Source organism: Colletotrichum truncatum, assembly GCF_014235925.2.
Source record: "Colletotrichum truncatum strain CMES1059 chromosome Unknown Contig_0001, whole genome shotgun sequence".
NCBI classification, from domain to species: domain Eukaryota; kingdom Fungi; phylum Ascomycota; class Sordariomycetes; order Glomerellales; family Glomerellaceae; genus Colletotrichum; species Colletotrichum truncatum.
In genome coordinates this window covers 2141050-2158498 of record NW_027222398.1, presented here as the reverse complement: position 1 = coordinate 2158498, position 17449 = coordinate 2141050, and the positions used below count along the sequence as shown (strand labels likewise).

The following is a 17449-nucleotide window of genomic DNA, read 5'->3' as shown; positions in this document are numbered from 1 at the left end:
TACTGTCGTAACGTTGCCTGCTAATGCGGCAGCTGCTACAGGGGGCACGAGTGGGATAATGCAGGCACCTGAACGCTATAGTGGCAGTCAAATATCTCACTTGCAATTTGACTTCTCCAGGTCAGCGAACAAAGAAGCAAGTCACTTCCGAGTTGCGTACAAGAGTTTGAATCCTTGTCCGTTTCATTGTCTCCGTTCTAAATCTGTATATACCAGGCCAGAGTTGATCTCAGATCCTCTCATTCACGCCAACTCCTTCTCTAGAGCATCCGCCATCTCACCCAAAGTGTCAAACTTCCAGTCGTAAATCTCTACATCCCGATTTCCCATTGTAGCACCAGGTCGCACAATCCAGGATGACTTGATACCGGCCTCCTTTGCCGGGTGATGATCATGGAACTGGCTCTGGGCGGTCTGGAGCACCTGGTCCTTCTCGACCCCAAAAGTTTCCTTGACTTTTTGGAGCATGTAGCTGAAGTTGCGTTGGTCAGGTTTGTACGAGCCCACGTCCTGAGCGGTAATTATCAAATCGAAGGGAACGCCTTCGAGAGGCCCCGCGTTGCTCCGGGAAAAAGACTCGCGATCAACGTTGGAGAGAACGACGAGTTTGTAGAACTTGGACAGCCGGCGTAAAGCGTCCACGGTGTCTGGGAAAGCGGGCCAACGGCCGACTGAATCGCCAAAGGCCTTTGAGGCCTCAGCTGTAGGAGCGGCAAGACCAAGGTCCTCGGCAATTTGGGGATGAATTGTGGCAACGAGTTGGTGATAGGGCAAGTCTGGTGTCTTTGATTGCTGTTTGGCCTCGTATTTGTGATATACGTCCAAAAGGTGTTTGCGTGTGAAGTCTGTCCTCTTATTTTCGTCCAAAAGGGGCTGAAGAGCTGCGAGTACGCCACCTTCCCAGTCAATCAGGGTGCCGTAGACATCAAAAGTGAGAACGCGGAAGTCTTTCAGGCTCGTCATTTTGTTTGGTTTTCGGTTTGATTTGAAGAGATATGGTGAGTTGATTGTTGTTTGGTGTTCTTGGCGAGATGCGGGGTTGGGAAGCTGGATTCTGATCGAATACTGATGCAACAACTTAGACGGACGATGTGTGTTCTTAAATGCTCGACATAAGCCGATTACGCTACTTTGATTATTGTTGGCCTTTCGTCAAAGTCTATTGGTTTCTACATGTGAGGCTCAACTGGTCATGGATAGACTCTAAGGAATGTCAATTCAAGGGCGCACAATTACCCGCTCCGACCGGGTGGCCGTTTCCGGCCTGATAAGACGAACATCAAGTGCGGCTTGCACCGGCCCGGCCCGGATACAGCCGGAGGCCGGCAGGCCTCTGAACTACGAACAAAGAGAATAAATAGAAAGAAATAGAAAAAAAAAAAGATAAAAAGTTGCCGTCGTTGTTTGTTAAAAGAGATCTTAACTTAGAGAGACTATCACAGTTTGAGCTTAGAGAAATGATTCAGAGCTGGAAGTAAGCGAGTGTCATGATTCACTAATATGGTCTCGAATCTAAAACAGGGCAGAAATCATCATCGAAACGTACACGATAATGAATTAATGTTTTCCTTCACATGGTACTTTCAGTACGATGAACCATCTTGTTGAGAGGTCCCAAAATTATCAAAGCCGATATCGCTGGACTTTCGCACCAATCAGATTTGATGTTGTTCCTGTCGCAGCAGCAATGTCGTAAACGTGTAAGTCATCATCAAAGCGGCTTATTAGAATTGTACTTATTGGAGTTTCAGTACAGCAAAATGAAAAAATGTTGTTACAGTACGGCTTGTACCTCGTGAGACTTTTGAATATCTAAATCCATAACAAAAAATACAACTACTGAAGTCATGTTACACTAAAAACATGGTACAATTCGGCGAGGCGTTGTACATTGCGAGTACCATCGCTTGCATTCTTTCTTCAATTCAAATATACCAAATCAAACAGTCGGACACGATAGGTCTAATAGTGGAAACATAGCTAATGCACGCTAAATTGGAAATACACGTTCAAAGTCCACACATTCTGATGGATGACTTTCACCATGAACTGATTGGTGCGTACGGCACCAATGTGGGAACGCCACCTCGGTGAACAGGTGAACCATGGCCCGAGCTTCTTCACCGAGAGCACACCTTATTACATCACCCATTCTGCCATCCGACAAACAAATTCGCATTTCTCATCAATCGCCTCCCGCTGAATCAACCCCTCAACAACACCACACCGCACCACAACCCACAATGTTCGCGAGGTCATTCATCCGCTCAGTAAGTCATGTCGTCCCTATACTCAAATCAGGCCACACTCCAAGAGACCTATCGCTGACTCGGACGTATTGCAGAGTTTCGTGCGGCAAGCCGCCCGCCCGGCCGCCCGGCCGCTGGCCTTCCGAGCTCCCAACGCCTTCCTCACCCAGCACCGTCTGCTCTCCGACGAGACGAGGCAAGCGATCGAGAACGCCGTCAGCGCCGCCCCCGTCGTGCTCTTCATGAAGGGCACCCCCGAGACGCCCCAGTGCGGTTTCTCCCGCGCCTCCATCCAGATCCTCGGCCTGCAGGGCGTCGACCCCAACAAGTTTGCCGCCTTCAACGTGCTGGCTGACCCCGAGCTGCGTCAGGGTATGACCGCATAAGAACGAATTGCCACAATGAGAAAGATGGCTAACTGCATCTTCAACAGGAATCAAGGAGTTCTCCGACTGGCCCACCATCCCCCAGCTCTACGTCGAGAAGGAGTTCATCGGCGGCTGCGACATTCTCGTCTCCATGCACCAGAACGGTGAGCTCGCCAAGCTTCTCGAGGAGAAGAAGGTTCTCGTCGAAGCCGAGAGCGAGAAGAAGGAGTAAAAAAAAAAAGAAACCGGGACAGATGAATGAAATCGTTGGCGCTCTAGAAAAGCGTTTTTATTTTTATTTTATTTTACACAATCAATCATGTACAATTGTATCATACAAAGGGAAGGCAGCCACTATACGGAACAGGTCCCGGGAAAATAGAGTGGTATTTGTTTCGTCTACGATATCCGGATGAAAAAAAAAAGAAATCTCCAATCCTCGCTCACGTCTTTTTTTTTTTTGTCTCTTCTCCCTCGCTTCGTGCCACTCTTCTTATATACTATACTACTGGCTCGCTAGACCCTTCCGCTCGTTTACAAACACAGACACAGATTCAGAAAAGCACATAAGGGCTACAACGCCGGGTACGCCGCGCCGTCGCCGCGCATGTCGCTGCCCGCCGACCACACGCCGGTGCCCTCGACGGGGTCGACGTGGTACCTGATGATCTGGCCGCGGCCGAAGAGTCCCCTCTCGGCGCCGGTGACGACCTCGACCTTGTGTCCCAGCTTGCGGAGACCCTCGACGGTCTCCTCGGGCATGCCCTCCTCGACGCTGACCGTCCAGTCAAAGTCGGCGTCCCTGCCCGGCAGGCCCGCGACGATGCAGACGCGCGGCGCGTCGAGGGTCTGCTGGGGCGTCAGGCCGGCGACGATCTGGCCGAGGAGGACCTGGACGTGGCCCTGGGGCTGCATGAAGCCGCCCATGACGCCGAAGGCGCTGTGCAGCGACCCGTCGGACTGGTTCGTCACCATGCCGGGGATGATGGTGTGGTAGGGCCGCTTGCGGGGCGCCAGCCTGTTGGGGTGGTCCGCGTCGAGGCTGAAGTTGGCGCCGCGGTTCTGGAGGGTGAAGCCGCAGCCGCTGGGGATGATGCAGGTGCCGAAGCCGCCGTAGTTGCTGTTGATGAAGGAGGCGGCGTTCCCGTGCTGGTCGGAGACGGTGAAGTAGACGGTGTCGCTGCTGCTCAGCGCCGGCGAGACGAACTTGGGCGGCTCGCCCGGGTGCAGCTTGTCGGTGGCCTTGTCCGGGTTGTAGAGCTTGGCGCGCTCGGCGAGGTACTCGCGCGAGATGAGGCCGGCCGAGGGCACGTTGACGACGTTGGGGTCTGTGACGTACCAGCTCGCGTCGGTGAATCCGAGGCGGAGGGCCTCGATGATGGCGTGAAGGTAGGGGGCCGTGTTGTGATCCTCGGCGGACCAGGCGGGGACGGCGCCGGAAGCCTGCAGCTCCTGGATGATGCCGAGGGCCATGAGGGCGACGATGCCCTGGCCGTTGGGCGGATGTTCCCAGAGCTCGACGCCGGCTGCGGAGGAAGAGTCGCTGTTGCCGCTGTTGCCGTTCGTCTGCTCCTGGTTCTTGAGGACGGGCTTGAACTTGAGCGAGATGGGGTCGACGGGCTCGCTGCCCAGGTCGAGGTGGTTGGCCAGGTCGTCGAGCTCGAGGTGGCCGCCGAGGTCCTTGACGACCTTGACGAGCTCCTCTGCGATGCGGCCCGTGTAGAAGCCCTTCTTGCCCTCCTTGGCCAGGGTGCGGAAGGTCTGGGCGAGGGTGGGGTTCTTCATGATCTCGCCGGGGTTGGGTGCCCTGACGCCGTCCTTGGCCTTGGGGTCCTTCTTGAGCATCTCTGCGAAGTTGGGCGAGGCGCTCCTGATTTGAGACTCGGCTTGGTTCCACTGGGTTTTATGTTAGCTCCAAGTACTGACTAGGAGACTCTCGGATAGGTGTAAAGAGAGATGTAAAACATACGTAGTAACTCGTCAACTCGGAGACGGGGAAGCCCTTCTCACCCAGCTCAATAGCGGGAGCTAGAGCCCGCTCAACAGAGATGTTGCCACTGCCGAAGCGCTCAATAGTGTCAACCCAGCCGGCGGCGGCGCCGGGGACGGTGACGGCGTGGACGCTCTTCATGGGGATCTTGCCCTGCTGGCCGTCTGCGACGCCGAGGTCCTTGCGGATGGTCTCGAGAGTGGCGTTCTTGGCCGAGCGGCCGGAACCGTTCATGGCAGAGACCTTGCCGGTCTTTGCGTCGTAGAAGAGGATGAACATGTCACCACCAATGCCGGTGGAGCACGGCTCAGTCATGTTCAGACCGGCAGCTGAGATGGGGGATTCGCGTTAGCTTGTCTCATGGTATCTCACACAATAGCTAATAATGATTGAGCCTCGTTTTGGCTTGTTGCACTCACCAACTGCGACGGCGGCATCCTACTCATGACGTGTCAGTGATAACCATGATTAATTAACATTGCGACAAGGGACAAAAGACTTACTGCGGCGTTGCCGCCAGCTTGCAGAATCTCAATACCACATTTGGCCGCAAGTGGTTGGGTACATGAGACGATTCCCTTGGTGCTGTGAACGACGCTTCGCCTGCTGGGAAACTTGGTGAACTCCTGGGCCTGAGGCGTGAAGAGGGAGTTGGTGGTGAGGGGCATGATGAATCGCCGGTGCGGTGCGGGGTTGTCGCAATCGATGATGGCCGGAGATGAGAGCGCGGGGGAGGGGTAAAAGTAGATGGTTGATGTTGGATGATACGAAGGGAAAAAACACAATGGGATAAATAATAAAAAATCCCCGTTTTTCAAGGCCGTCGGTTTTAGTAGTGATAAATAGCAATTGGCTATATCCAAAGAGTATTGTAGACGTGTCACCGGGAGGCGATTGGAATCTCTGCGAACTCGGAGGTTTGGGCCGGTATGATTGATAACCGTAGCCGAGCCAAGGCGTAATTGATGGTCAAGGGGGCTTCCAGGGTGATGCCGTCGGCCACGCGGAAACTAGCTCATGGGCTCGCAATAGCCACTAGTGTGTAATTTTGCCTTAAATTTCCGTAGACAAGTTCTGTACGTAATGCCCAGATCTGATGGGAGTTGCCCAGTATGGTAGGTCGATAGGAAAAGCACCACTGTAGACGGCTACGCTAGTGGAGTTTGTTCTCCGCATGGAGCTTCGGGGTTGATGCCGAGATGGATGCTGATGGAGTGATGGTCACTGAGCAGTCTAGGTCCAGAAGGGGGTGGAAGAGAGGAGCCTTCAGCCCGAGATCCGTACGTTGTATGTCAAATACGTTTTGACAGTTGACGCTCTCCTCTTTTGAAAAGAAAAAGAGACAGGGCCGTGTTAAGTATAACAGATAACAAGTGTCTTTTTTTTTTTTCTTTTTTTTTCTGTCCATTTCATCCGTTCTTTTGGCACCTGTTTTCAAACAAACAAACCCCCCAAAGAACACCCTCCCATAACGGTCTTCAGCACTGTCGCCCCACTGTAAACCCCCGCCCCCGGTCCCACTGGCCATCAGCGTCGGGCGGCGGCCGCCGGCAAACGGAGCCCAGGAGGGCGTCCGAAACTCGGGATTTGTTTCACTGGGACGACTGAAAGGTGCCAAGCGATGCGGGGGTTCAGTAAACTGGAATTATTTACAATAAGTAGGAAAAAAAAATATAAAATGTCAGAAAGAAGGTTGAAAAGTATCATCGTCCCATCACACCGAATGTCGACCTTTTCGTTTCTTTCCGCTTGAGCGAACCTTTAAACACTCTGTTTGTAAGCAAATAATATACTCCGTACGTACCTATTAGTAGTGGCGGCTGCTCCCGTTTGGGACGGATCGCTCGAGTCTATTCTCCAAACCACGCCCCAAAACGTGGGTTTGATCCGAAGAAGACGGTCAATCCGAGCACGGTCTGCTTCCGGGTTCATGCCAACGCCAACGGACGTGGTAACTTTGCAACTCTAGTAGTAGTTCTAGAAGATCAACCCTAAGCCTTTTCGGCGAGGACGGGAAACCCTTACAGGGTGATGCTGGTGCTGCCGAGTGCATTTGATCAAATTCTAACTCAATTTGGGGCTTTTGGGAGAAACAGGTGATGTCCGTATTCTGAGGGGGTGAAAGTGAGTTTGGATGAGATTGATGGATCGTTTCGGCTTTTGGGTTTTGCGCTGTTCCCATTCGATTTTGGGATGTCATGCGTTTGTTCACTAATGTAAACTGCATCATCTGCCCTGTCCAAGATGGGATCCCAAGTGAAGCTTTCCACAAAGTTGCCCAGTCATCACCGCATTTGCATTTTAGTTCATCGGTACATTTATCCGTATCAAGGGAGTCAACTCAACACAAATGACACACTGGAGCCACTCACATCCGTAATTGGATCGTCTCAATGGGTGTGATGATGAGGCCCAAATGTAACCCACTAGGCATGAAACCCAATTCTAAGCATCAGTCATCACAATCGCCTTCAAAAGGTTACATACGGATACTCATGGCCCGATGGTTGCTGAACGCTTTGCAACGCTACAACTACCGATGTCGACAAGGACTCATCGAGACCTTGCTTACTGTACATCCCAATCCTACAGACATCAACCCATCTCAGCCGTCTCCAATTGTATTATCATCACCCAGCGGGCCCTCAAGTCTCCCACTTCGCGTTTCCCAACTCAAACCTTGAAGCGGAAACCAAGCGCCGCCGCCTCTCCCGGCGCAGCGTTGATCGCTCCCTCGACGTGCTCGCCCCTCTCGAGCTTCTTGTTCAACCGCGTCAACACGACCCTCAGAACCGTAGCCGCGCAGATGGCGATGAAGCACATGATGCAGTTGTGGACGAAGGCCGCCGTGTACTGCGGCGACGCGCTCGAGGGGTACAGGTAACTAGCGTAGATGCTGGAGCAGTTGGACACGGCGTTGATGAAGGCGAGCGCCGAGGCGCGCTTCGCCGGCGGTCGGGGCATCGTGTTGCTGATCCAGGCCAGAGCCGTCGTGTAACCGGAGTAAACGCCAGGTACTTGAGCAATAGTCAGCTAATGCGTAATTCACGAAGTGCTGTTCATAGGGCGGGGGGGGGGGGGGGGGGGGGGGGACTTCTCACCTAGCAACATCATCGCGACGTATCGGGGCGCCGTGGCGTGGGTGGCGGCGCCGAGGATGAAGGCCGCCATGGCGACGCACAGCGGCAAGACGATATGGAGGTAGCGCTCTCCCGTGCGGTCGGCGTGCCAGGCGTTGAGGGCGGTGGTGATGATGCAGAGGACGTAGGGCGGGCAGGTCAGCAGGAGAGAGATGACGCGGTTGTAGCCGAGGGTCGCGACGACGGTGGGGAAGAAGTTCGTGATGGAGGCGGATGCGACGTTGGAGAAGATGAGGACGAGCTACATGAGTGTTAGTAACTTGACGCTCGCTCACTCACGCCACACGTTTTGATGAGAGCTAGAATAATACGTACCAAGATCCAGGTCTTTACATCCTCCAAAGCCGTCTTGAACCCGTGCCAGAACGTCTGCTCCTGGCTACCAGTCCAGTCGTCCTCTCCGATGTCCTCCTCGAGTCGCCACACGGCAAGCGCCGTCTCCTCCTCGTTCAACCACGACGTCGTGCGCGGGAAGTTGGGCAGGACCCAGTAAGCGGCGATGGCGACGGCAATCGTAATCACACCCTCGATGAGGAACAGCCACTGCCAGGCACCGAGTCCGCGCGCGCCGTCCATGTTTCCCGTGATACCGGCCGAGATGAGACCCGAGAAGGCACCCGAGATGAGGGATCCCGTGTACAGGATCGTCGTGCGCAGGCCGAGCTCCTCACGTGTGTACCAACAGCTGAGGTAGTAGAGACATCCGGGGAAGTACGCAGCCTCGACGAAACCCAGGATGAAGCGGACTGCGAGGAGTCCGGCGTAGTTGTGGCACGCGGCCGTGGCGGCAGAGATGACACCCCAGATGACCATCTATGAGAGTCTTGTTGTTAGTTACTTCGTCCCTCCAGTGATTCACCACGTAATCATGGAATGGCTCGTCCTTACACAAGTCGGCAGGTAAATCGCCGGCTTTCCAATCTTGTTGAGAAACAGGTTGGACGGGACCTGCATGAGCAGGTATCCCACAAACAGAATACTCACGGCCGTCTGGAACTGGTTCGAGTTGGGGTCGAGATTGAGATCTCGCTCCAAGCCAGCCAGACGCGCCGCGGCGATGTTGTTTCTGTCAATGTAGTTCCTGGCCAAAACCAAGTCAGCAAGCAACTTCTCTCACCTTCGCGGCGTGTCTTTTAACAGGGTTCGGGAAGGACGTACAAGATGTAACACAAGACAGTCATCGGGAGCAGGCGCAAATCGATCCGGCGTCTGAGCTTCTTCTCGAGCTCGGCGCGGTACTCGGGGGTCATGGCCGCCACGATGGGAGGCGGCTGTAGACCGCGACGCTGGGCCTGGGCCTCGACCGAGGCCTTGGGGGCCGAGTCCTCGATATCGTTGGATCGCCCATCGTGCTGGAACGAGGTGCGTTCCACCTCTGTCGTCTTCCTATCCGCCATCGTCGCAAGCTATCTTTGCGCAGGAGTCCCGGTTCCGTTTATACCCAATCTGTCAACTCCAAAATGAGCCGTTCAAGAAGTCCCTTGGGAGAGAATCTATCAAGTGTGCCCGCTCCGCGTTTGAAAAGCACGACAGGCAGATGACCTCTTTATAAGAAACTCTTTATAAGAGAAAAAAAAAAAAGAATCCATGCAGGATCTCCAGAAGAAACCCAGCCTTCGGAAACCCAGACCAAGGCGGACACACCGACCTCTTTAACTCCGCATCCAAATCCCTGACCATCTTCCCACGCGGAAAAAGACGACGCACCAAAAGAGTATACCTGGGGTGGATGCCGTTTCGTCCCAGCTATTACCCAAGTCGGGGTAATGACCGTCCCCTCCCCCGCGGGGTAGCTTAATGTCCCCCCCAGCCAGCCATTCAGGATTCGATGTATGACTGTAACCTGTCGTGTTAATTAACTTCATTCGGCTGGAGCAATATCTATCCCCCCCGGCTGATGGACGACAATCTTTTTTCTTTTTCTTTTTCCCTGGTCCCTCCCCCCAACAAACCTGTCCCTATGGGTGAGTTCCGCGTTTCCGCGCTGGGGGGGGGCCAAAAATGGGATCGTCGTCCCATGCTCTAAAGCGTGGCAAAAGGGTAAACAGGCTTGCGGAGAGTAGGTTCTTGGAGAAAAGCAAAGCAAGCTTGGAGAAAGACCCGCAGCGCGGTTACGTAGCATCAATGATCAAACGACGCATGGCATGTATGCGCCCTGTCACCCAACTACTACTATGTACTATATGAACGTCCAACTTCGCTACAAGGTACGTTGGTAAGAAAACTCGAGAAATTCAACACCTTGTCTCTCTCTCTCTCGTTCTCGGGACTAACGGGGGGAAGGAGGTCATCAAAATCGAACAATTTTTTATCCTCCATCGAGTCCGACAAGACGGAAAAGGGCACTCTCCGCTCCACCGCTCCCAGTGGTCGTCCGTCCCTCTCAGCAACAAAAAACATGGGTTTGAACTCCATCCAGAGACAAGTGTGCGGGGGAGAGAGACCGGGGTAAGGCGGAGTACTCCGACTTTTTGCCAAGATGGGCAAATACGAAAAAGGGTCAGAGAACCGAACATGAATGAAATAAGGGAAGCGGGAGTATATATTCGCGAGAGTCATACCGGCACGACACCCTCTCTCTCTCTCTCTCTGCCTCTCTTCAGCGACGGCTGGTCACAATGACAGGCTGCTGCCGAGTGCAGGATGGGTGCGGATGAAGCTCATCATTCGATGTTGGTATCCGACAGAAACATAAATGCGAAAAGGGCAACTGAACGTTCAAACGGGACGAACTGCCGTGGGAAAACAATGACGAGACGGCTTGCTTTCGGCCAATTGGTGATTGGTTCGGCTCTTCTGCGAATAGATTTCCTCCCTCCCTCCCTCCCACTAGTGTATACACGTACCGACCGGTCCCCGGTGCGGGAGGGAGGGGGGGGGGGGGGGGGTGTCCGGGTGCGGTACTGAGGAGGAGAAACTCCCTCCCTCCCCCCATCTTTCCCCGCAAAAGTTTAGCCAAGGCCCCGGTGGTCTCGGCACTTCTTTGCACCGGTAACGGGGGGGCGCAGTGTCAAGCTTCGGACCAAGAATGGCCCAGACTTGCGGCTCGGCGGTACCGTCAACGTCGGCTTGGCTATTCCAACTTCATCCTTTTTTTTTGATCTTCTTCCTTTAATTTTTTTTTCCCTCTTTTTTTTTTTTTTTTTTTTTTCCTGAACGGTTTCTCAATTGACAATCAAACCGACTTTTTGGGCTGCATCACATCTGTATAGTACGAACAATTCCAATAACAACCATTGCATTATGATTACTATATACAATAAGTAATATTACGTTTGCCCGGTCCTATGCTCCTCGACAATTACTCCTTGTGTCAAAATGCACTATCAAAAAAAAAAAAAAAATACCACATAGGAAATGTTCGCGTTATCGTTATAGAGAGTGTGTAGTTATCGTCTAGACGCCAGAGTCCTCCTGATGGACGGAGTCCTGGAGAGCATAGGCGTTCCAGTTGTTGCAGGTGTTTTCCAAGGTTTCGCGGTTTGTCAGAGCTTCGATCTCACTGGGCCGCTCAATGAGCTGGAGGGCGAAGCCGAGGGAAGTGTGCCAGCCAATCTGTTCATTCCACCGTTAGTTAGACTGTCCCTCAAGAATATCGTGACAAAAAAAGGGGGAGACTTACGTGGCAGTGCATCAGCCAGACGCCCGGGTTGTCAGTGTAGAAGCCAATGACGAGGTACCCGGATCCTGGAAGCATCGCGACGTCGCGGCGGGGCGCGTTGACGGTCTTCAGCGCGACGGAGCTGTCGTAGGTTCCAGAGCCCTGGGCAAGGACCCAAAAGTCGTGGCCGTGAAGATGAATGGGGTGAGCGAGGCCGATGGGGTTCTGGATGATGAAGTGAACCCAGGCGTTGCCCTCGTCGAGGTGAACAATGTTCTGCTGCGTGGTGTAGTTGTCGTTGCCCTCAAACACCTGCTCAAGAGCTTTGATGCTGTTAGTACCGCTTTGATATCAGGCGTAATCGGAGATACTTACTCGGGTGTCCCCAGTCAGAAAGGAACGTGCTATTGTTCAGAGTCCACTTGAACTGGCTGCTGACAACCTGCAGGCCAACAGTAAGAGTGTCATCATACGTCTGCTGGCCTGCCTCGAGGGCCTTGACGGGAACCAGGCTGGACATGGGCTCGTCTTCGCAGCTGTCCATGTACGTCGGCACCTCGCCAGTGGGATCCGCAGTCGAAGAAGAGTCGTAGCGGACGATACCCTTGATATTGAGCGTGTTCTCGTTCTCAGAGCAGGCCAACTGGGGAATCGCGCGGAGCCAGTAGTTGTCGACGTTCTGGTTAGCCTTGACGAGAACATCATAGCGCTGGCCGATACCGATGGAGACGTCCGAGGTGTTATAGGGGGTCATGGGGACGAAGTCAGCTGCGATGACAGTGAGGTCGTGGCTGTCGATCATAAACTTCCAGTGGGTGTCGATAGCGGCATTGACGAGGCGCATGCGGTAGGTCTTTCCGGCCTCGAAAGATGTAGTGAAGCGGGAGCCGGCGCCGTTGTACATACCGGTGCCGTTGATAAGACCTGTGTTGGCACGGGGCGGACCGTTGGTGGCTGCCTCCATGTAGAGCTCGTCGGTGGTGCGGTGGAACCAATCGCTGAGGACGATGGTACCGAGGTCCTCATCATAGGGTGCTGAAGCAGGGCCGTGGATAATCATGCCACCAAAGACACCGTTCCTAGGGGGTCGTTAGAAAGAAGAGGTTTGTGGCGGACAATCAAGGCTCACCAAGCTTGAAGGGCAAAGTGGCTGTGGTACCACGACGAGCCGTACTGGGACGCGTGGAAAGTGTAGGTGATGGAGTCGCCCGGAGCAGTCGGACACTGGGTGATGGAAGCCACACCATCGGCCTCGTTGGTGTAGTTTTGACGGATACCGTGAAAGTGAAGACTTGTGCCATTGTTCTGCATGGAGTTCTTGACGTGGACGACTAATGATTGTCAGTAATTCAAGTGGCTGGCCGGTTGTTGTTTCCGATTACTTACCAACAGTGTCACCCCAGTCAGCAATGATGGTCGGTCCAGGGACAGAGCCGTTGATGGCCAAAACCATACGCTCGACACCATCAGGAGCCAAGGTGGTGTTGGTGATGTCGAACCAGTACTCGCGAACGACACCGGTGTGAGGGGCTTCCTCGTACCAGTTCGTCTGAATATCATGGGTGCCATCCCAGCAGGTAGGGTTGGTAGCGGAGTCGAAAACACAGTCTTGACGCTTATCGAGGGGGTTTATGAAAGAAGGGGCTCCCGAGGTCAAGGCTGGGAAGAGGACCGCAAAGGCCCCCAGAAGAGAGTGTTTGTACATGATTGTTAATGTTATAGAATAACGAATGTAGAAATGAGAGTATGTCTAACGAACGAGACAATATGCCCAAAATGAGTGAAGGCAAGAGAGGAAGACCAAGCTTAGAGAAGTGAGTGATGGTGCTTGAGAATAAGTTCACTGACAGGAAGGTTCGTCTGGTCTTTATATAATCTTAGATCACGAATAGACGAGATACCCTCACAGGCTTCAACTCGGTAAACGATGATCAGATTTCCTAATGCGGACAAGCAACCAAGATTCGCACCGTAACTTCGACGTTGCGCTATGAGGTCCTAGTTCGATGCGAGAGACTGACTGCCCCCCTGCTTCGAAGGAACCGTCCCACATAGGAGGAGGCCATCGCCAGTGACCAGGTGTAAAAGACGCTATCGGTCTTCGGCCACGAGAGAGAGCCCGGCTAGGAGCCCCCTATGGTGGATAGAAAGATTCCAGCGTGAAGCTATACGAAGAAAAAGTTATCTCATGCCAAGCAAAGAGCCGAAGAGGGTCTGCTGCCGAAAGAAACCCTTGGCCACCATGCGTGGTTTCTCTCGTTGCTACTGAGGAGATGTCGGAGAAAGTATCCCACATCCGTCGGACCACATGCTGCCCCTGAGGAAGATGGATGACCTGCATGTGTCTCCATAGACGCCGGTCTTACTGCACACTAGGCGGTGGTCTGTGAACGAGCGGCCCCATATCTCGACCCGTTATCATTTTGTGGAAGCAAGCGGCTAAGAGATACGAGATGTACTAGTAGTGTAAGACGATGGCAAATGTGGGGGATAGGCAAAGGCGGAAATGTGAGCGAAACGACATTGTCGGTTTCCAGATCCGGCGGCTTGCGTAGTAAAGGTACGATGCGTCTAGCATCTTAGTCAGGTTCCCCCATCAAACGGTCAAGCTGGCTGACGCGTAGCCGTCCTGTCAGCCAGCAGCAACTATCGAAACGTGCTTGTGCGGTTGCATTAGCCCTGGGGTGTTAAGGGGGGAATCCCCGTACACCCTACACGGTTTCTCTTTAGACGAACGACCTCAAACAGCAGAACGAAATGTGGCATAGTACTGGCAAGTCCCATAGCTGAGCTGCCTTGCAGAACTCCAAGCGGGGAGATAATTTAGCATTGTTTCCGCTTTTGATCACACTAAAATATGTCTTAAGATGCAAGAGGAGAGATGGAGAGAGCACAGTAGTTTGGGTCCAGTCAAGAGTAATAGAGCCGCATTGTGTCCGAGTTGAAAGAGGGTTCTCTTTCCTGACTGCCCAATAGCAACCAGACCGATACCAATTAATATGGGAGAAGCTCATTGGAGGCAATGCTGTGTTAAGAAATCAATGACGGTGATAAGAGTCAAAGCTAATGAGTGGGCAGGCAAAACGAGTGAAGGATGTTCAATACAGGGGTGAACATGGCCGAATTTGTGGCGCTCCTCCGCTAATGCCCGGCCGAGAAGACGTGGCTTTGCAAGGGTATCCCTCCAGGGCCGGGGGAAACAGCGGCCCCCTTTCGGCCGCGGTCAACGTCATCAAATGCAACGGCGCCAAACAGAAAACAATTCGATATGGGTCGAGCGTTCGAACGGACAAGGGAGGTTGACTGCTCTGTGTGATGGGGCGGGGACAGCATGGAGAAGAGACTCCTGAGAGCACAAGCCACTAGGTTGCAGCCTGACTGGGCACACCAAAGAAGCTAGGGTGAAAGAAAAATCTGTCCGATACTGTAAGAAACCCTTTTGGGCTTCTGACTCGGAAAAAAGGCAACGTCAGGTGTCCAACAATGGTGGGATTTGTTTGATGTTTGATGTCGCGGCTACTTCCCGCGTGTAGCTTCGACCGCCTCCCTTTGGTATTCGATGTAACGGTTCTCTGCATGCGATTCCACGTGTCGAGAACTGTGCCATTCCCCTCACTAGGGAGTTGTCCTGTTCTCGTCTGTACGACCAGTAAAAAGCGAAGCGTACTCCCGCCAAGTCTAGCAGCAGAAGACAAGGGGGAGAGAGAGAGCACACTCTCGTAGAATAACTGGAGGCCCGGTCTACCCGTACCGGACATTCCGCAGAATGTCGATAGCAACGATAGCCAACATGATTAGAGGGGCATTTGCGAGTGATCGTATTGAGTTGTTGGTTGATTTCGAGTGGATGAAAAGCGAATGCGAGAAAAATCTCAATTCCCAAACCAGTTAAGCCTACCGAGTAGTCTCTGATTCCGTAATTGTTTGCGAATATGCTTGATTAGAAGCTCCCGTGATCCCCCGCATGGCGGGTTCCTGGTAGGGCCGTCATTCGCGGGAAGGCCATCAACGCACCCATTGAAATGTGTACGGACTTTCCGGTTCCTTGCGAGTTGAATGTGGGGGTGAAAAGGTAGTTCCGATGGGAACAGGGATCCCTGGACCTGCAGAAGCGCTACCACGAGTGATGATGGACGTCTTACGGGTTGGCTTGTCGTTGTATCCATCCACCAAAACACCTGACACAGCAAGATAATGCGGGTAACCTGCAACGCCTCGATAGTGGTTCCCTGAGGGATCAGATCGATAGACAGGGACGGGGCTCGATGCTAGCGCTGGGTTGTGTTGAAGAGGGGGGCGATGTGGATTTGGTGTTGATGTTGTTGCCAAGTATTTTGGAGATTCGGAGATGGGAAGAGTACATTGCATTGGTAAGGCCACACCTCACGAAAGAGATGGCCGCCTCCCTCTTCCCGCACCCCCCCGGGGCGGCCACGCAAGCCTCATCTTTGAGGATGCAACCGCTTTTAGCAGCCTCAGTGTGTGTGTGTGTGTGGTTGTCTTCTGATGGGAATACTAATGGCCAGTGCACAGCGCTAACCAAATGCCGGTTCCCGCGATGCATGACGCTAAGCCCCTTAAGACCCTAGTGCCAGTAATCAGGGCCCTGAGCCTCCATCTCGATTGTCAACGACCCCCTAGAACACTGCAACCTCGTCCAAACAACATGCCGGAAACCCTTGCCTTAAGAGACATGGCAATATCATGGGGGACAATAAAGAGGACGATGGTGACGACGACGGCAGTACAATCCTTCGCTGTTGTATTGAATTTACTGTGAGAGCAGGGGGGGTTTACTAAACATAGACTCCATAACATCAACTCCTGTATCGAATAGCCTGCCGCTTCTCGCTGACTTGAGCGTTTCAACGTACTGGCTTGCTGCTATTGTGTTACCGTATTAGGAAATATAGTCTTGGCATTTGTAACTCTTTCGATGATGTTTGCCGAAGTCGCTCATCCCGCCTCCTTTCAGAATAACCTTCTTTGCCTGCCGTGTTTTCACATCAATATCGATATTCAACGGGCATGACCCGTCAGTAGTCCTTTTCGGCTGTTCCCATACGCTACTCGGTAGCTTCGGTACACGGGAGCATGAAAAAAGCAAGAAATTTCAGTTGTATGCTTAACTGCTAGCTTCCAGGGCGTTTGCTAGATCCACGTTGCCAAGTCATGCTCGTACATGACGGAAATCAATATTAATCTAAAGGGTTTAAAGTTTTTTATTGGTTTTCACTGAAGTTCTCACCGCATATACTGACCTTCGCGTATGGGTTCCCCAGAGTCAATTGGAATCAAGGTAAGGGAAACAGAGCAACTGAAGTGGCCATTTAGGCGACCACATACTTTCAACTACAAACTTCATCATCTTCCATGCTCTGGCTATCTCGAATCACAATACTTTTAGACAATGACGCGGTGTCTCTTCGAGTCAATAATGCTGAACCGCTGACCTTTGAAGCGCTCCTGGCCTCCTTATTAGGAACACATCCCCGGCATTCCAGCTCGGAAATGCCCCTCTTACCGGCATAACCTGAACCGATGAGAGTATCCCAGCCATGCTTTATCTTTATCCCATGAAGATGCCCACCCATCGTCACGTAACCGTATGTTCGAGGAGGTTATACAAGGCGACGCAGCACATGAAAGCCATCGCCATCCACAGGCTATTTCCAGCAGCCACCTACAGGTCCCGTGTAGACCTAGGCCAACTAATCTGAAAACAACTAAACATGCATATTCAGCTCTCTGGTCATTTGTCTTGTTTGGGAACATAGGCGCCGAAGCCGGGGGGTCTCGTACTTATCCGGCCCCCGGGCATAGGTGGAGACTTGGAATCCCGAGAGCGAAAGTAGCTGCAGCTCGCACGAACTATATCCGAGAATCGCTGCGCTTAACATTAGAGCTGTAACGGAAAATGAGTTGTCACTCTCCCACAGGTCACCGGTTCTCTAAATCCAAGTGCGTAGACGTAATCATGCCAATGTGACGTACCACCAAATCTTATTGAGATGCAGCAGAACGGTGAGACTGAACCCAAGCATCATGCAGTTAGGCGGCTATGTAGGAACGAATCCCAGCAATGCAGCTGTGTAGAGGAA

At 52.9% G+C, this 17449-nt stretch overlaps 5 protein-coding genes across 5 annotated transcripts; 1 reads left to right on the top strand and 4 right to left on the bottom strand.

Annotated features, from left to right (window-relative positions):
- Positions 1–243: 243 nt before the first annotated feature.
- CTRU02_200527 (haloalkanoic acid) lies at positions 244–963 on the bottom strand (the record flags this gene model as incomplete). Its single annotated transcript, XM_036718534.1, has 1 exon — positions 244–963. The coding sequence occupies one exon, from the start codon at positions 961–963 to the stop codon at positions 244–246; it is 720 nt and encodes a 239-aa protein (XP_036589534.1).
- Positions 964–2243: 1280 nt separating this feature from the next.
- Positions 2244–2849, top strand: CTRU02_200526 (monothiol glutaredoxin-5; the record flags this gene model as incomplete). Its single annotated transcript, XM_036718533.1, has 3 exons — positions 2244–2270; positions 2345–2621; positions 2683–2849. 3 exons carry the CDS (start codon positions 2244–2246, stop codon positions 2847–2849), a joined length of 471 nt encoding a protein of 156 aa, XP_036589533.1.
- Positions 2850–3190: 341 nt separating this feature from the next.
- Positions 3191–5275, bottom strand: CTRU02_200525 (gamma-glutamyltranspeptidase; the record flags this gene model as incomplete). The annotated part of the gene is made up of 3 exons (XM_036718532.1): positions 3191–4513; positions 4587–4936; positions 5077–5275. The coding sequence occupies 3 exons, from the start codon at positions 5273–5275 to the stop codon at positions 3191–3193; spliced, it is 1872 nt and encodes a 623-aa protein (XP_036589532.1).
- A 2005-nt stretch (positions 5276–7280) lies between these two features.
- CTRU02_200524 (pantothenate transporter liz1) lies at positions 7281–9144 on the bottom strand (the record flags this gene model as incomplete). The annotated part of the gene is made up of 5 exons (XM_036718531.1): positions 7281–7624; positions 7709–7988; positions 8063–8560; positions 8636–8828; positions 8906–9144. 5 exons carry the CDS (start codon positions 9142–9144, stop codon positions 7281–7283), a joined length of 1554 nt encoding a protein of 517 aa, XP_036589531.1.
- A 1999-nt stretch (positions 9145–11143) lies between these two features.
- On the bottom strand, positions 11144–13053 carry CTRU02_200523 (extracellular dihydrogeodin oxidase laccase; the record flags this gene model as incomplete). Its single annotated transcript, XM_036718530.1, has 5 exons — positions 11144–11302; positions 11370–11671; positions 11724–12427; positions 12478–12679; positions 12735–13053. 5 exons carry the CDS (start codon positions 13051–13053, stop codon positions 11144–11146), a joined length of 1686 nt encoding a protein of 561 aa, XP_036589530.1.
- Positions 13054–17449: the final 4396 nt, after the last annotated feature.